The 2,404-nt window shown below is 58.0% G+C and overlaps 1 protein-coding gene across 5 annotated transcripts in view; it reads right to left on the bottom strand.

Moving 5' to 3' along the window:
• The window catches only part of Nbeal2 (neurobeachin-like 2), a 36,465-nt gene extending 34,067 nt beyond the window's left edge, over nucleotides 1–2,398 (bottom strand). For all 5 annotated transcript variants that reach the window (XM_013030298.1, XM_013030300.1, XM_013030299.1 and 2 more), the window contains exon 1: nucleotides 2,321–2,398. In XM_013030298.1, coding sequence (XP_012885752.1) covers nucleotides 2,321–2,371 — 51 coding nt within the window. In that variant the 5' untranslated portion in view covers nucleotides 2,372–2,398. The remainder of the gene's footprint in view (nucleotides 1–2,320) is intronic.
• Between the last annotated feature and the right edge of the window lie 6 nt (nucleotides 2,399–2,404).

Below are 2,404 nucleotides of genomic sequence, written 5' to 3'. Positions count from 1 at the left end.
GGCTGGGTAGCCACTGATTTGGGGAGGAGATGGGGGGGGGCTTGATCAGCTCAGCTCCATTCTTCCCATACCTCGGCCCCAAGTGTACACATTAAGAGCTATCAAGCAGGGACCCTCTGCCCGCCTGCTAGCCCTCCCAGGAAACCCAGTAACTCAGGCTGGTGGAGAGCAGTATTCCCGGAGTAGGAGTAAGCTAAAGCAGGAAGGCAAAACAGGGACGCAGGTCTGGCTTCCTCTCTCTAAACAGCCTGGGCCCCACCCAGCTTTACTCTCACATCCTGGATTTGTTGGCCTGGCCCTTGGCTGCCCTCTGACAGCCCAGGCTGCCTTGTGAGGTGAGGAGTGTGTGTATGTGCACAGGAGAGACATGATCATAGAACAGGAGCTAGCACAGAAAATCAGTGCTAAATAACTCTGTGTGTGGGGAGTGACCTGCTGCCAGAAGAAGCAATCATACTGGAAGTTGGGTGAGGCTGACCTAACCCTTTCCCTACAGCCTGCCTCCCAGCCTCAAGTCCCACCACTAACCTGGTTACAGGGGAAGAACGGAAGGACTAAGAAGCACCCACCACCCAAGGCCACACACACAGAGATCAAGAGTCAGGTGCTCGTGGCTCATGCCTAGCACCCTAGTTATTCAGAGGCTGAGAGCTGCCCATCCACAGTCTGAAGCCAAGAAAGTCCCTGAGACTTTTAACTTCAATCAACCAGCAAAAAGCCAGAAGTGGGGGTGTGGCTCAAGTGGTAGAACACCAGTCTTCAGTGAGGAAAATAAGCGATAGCATCCTGGCCCTGAGCTCAAGCCTCAGTCCCAGAGCACATGCGTGTTCATGCACACATGCACCACACACACACACACACACACACACACACACACACACACACACACACAGACCCTTTTGCTCATTTATAAGAACCAACTCTTGGGTATACAAGCAGAGAAGCTGGGAGAGGGGATCTGATTGGTTCAGAGAAACAAGTCAGGAGCCTTTTCTGGACTGGACTCTCTATAGAGTGGTGGTGGTCAGAGCTATGTCAGTTTTACAGCTCTGTCTGGGTGTCATCAGGAGGAATTCTATTTTCTTTTTTCTTTGGGTTGGTGGGGCTTGAACTCAGGGCCTGGGCTCTGTTTCTGAGCTCTTCAGCTCAAGGCAAGCGCTCTATCACTTGAGCCACAGCGCCACTTCCGGTTTTCTGGTGGTTCCTTGGAGATCAGAATCTCATGGACTTTTCCTACCAGGGCTGGCTTTGAACCACGATCCTCAGCTCTCAGCCTCCTGAGGAGCTAGGATGACAGGTGGGAGCCACTGGAGCCCGGCTTGAGGGGCTCTATTTTCATGCCCGGCCTCCTGCCATGGGTCAGGTTGGGGGGGTATGGGGAACCTCAGGACCTGGCAGAACTTGAGTAGAGGAAAAGAAGCTGTGGGTGGCCCCTGCGGCTTGCGCTTTGGGTCCCCAGGAGACCATGGGCTAAGCGGCTGCCGCCAAGGGCCAGCTGGGGCTCAGCCTGCTCTTCCCCAGCGACAAGCTGTTCAAGGGGTACACAATAGTCCATTGTGCGCAGGACACACCTGAGCCAGGACCTCAGCCCCAAGCCGGGCAGGTGACCCCGGGGAAAGACAGGCAGGGGAGGGAGGCCCTTCCCTCTCCTGTTGGAAAAGTGGGGGTTAAGTAAAGCACAAGGCACAGTTTGGGGGCCCGGAGAGTGGGGTGGGGGGGAAGGAGGAGGGAATACCAGATCAGGCGCACCAAGAGTCACCTTCTGGGGAGGGGGAGGTCTCCCCCCACCTAACCCCCCCAAAAAAGACTGGTGGGAATTCACACTCCCCCCCTCTCCCTTGACACACGCATACCCAGACACTCCCCCCAACCCCGTCCCCAGTCCAAGTACAGAAGGAACTCATCTTCTCTGCTACTGCCCCGGGGGGGGGGGCGGGGAGAGTCTGGAGTTGGGGTGGGTGAGTTGGGTGCTGTTGGGGTGTCGGGACGACTTCCCCCGAGCCTTGCAGGAAGCCATGCACCTGACCCGACTGTCCCTCCCCCTCCCCCCCACCTGCGAGCTCTCTCTCTCTCTCTCTCTCTTTGCCTCAGTTTCCCCAGCCCAGAGATTCCACACATCCTGAGGCCTCCCCATGCGTGTCCCCCCCCCACATCCCATCTCTAGGTGTAGAAAGTGCCAGAGGCATTGGGTGAAGTCTTGGGGAGGAGGAGGGGGGTGGATGGAGGTGGACACACGTGTGTGGGGGGTACACGCACCGATCCATGGGGGGGGCGCAGGTGCAGGGGGAGGAGGAGGTGGGGGAGGAGGGGGAGGACTCACCTGCGCGTAGTAACGCAGCCACAGCTCGTACAGCCGCTCCGAGGCGGCCATGGCCCGACCCGGCTCCGGCCTCGCCGCCACCTG

Source organism: Dipodomys ordii, unplaced genomic scaffold (assembly GCF_000151885.1).
Source record: "Dipodomys ordii isolate 6190 unplaced genomic scaffold, Dord_2.0 Scaffold128, whole genome shotgun sequence".
Lineage (NCBI taxonomy): Eukaryota > Metazoa > Chordata > Mammalia > Rodentia > Heteromyidae > Dipodomys > Dipodomys ordii.
The sequence above is the reverse complement of the archived record's forward strand: the minus strand, read 5'-3'. Positions and strand labels throughout refer to the sequence as shown.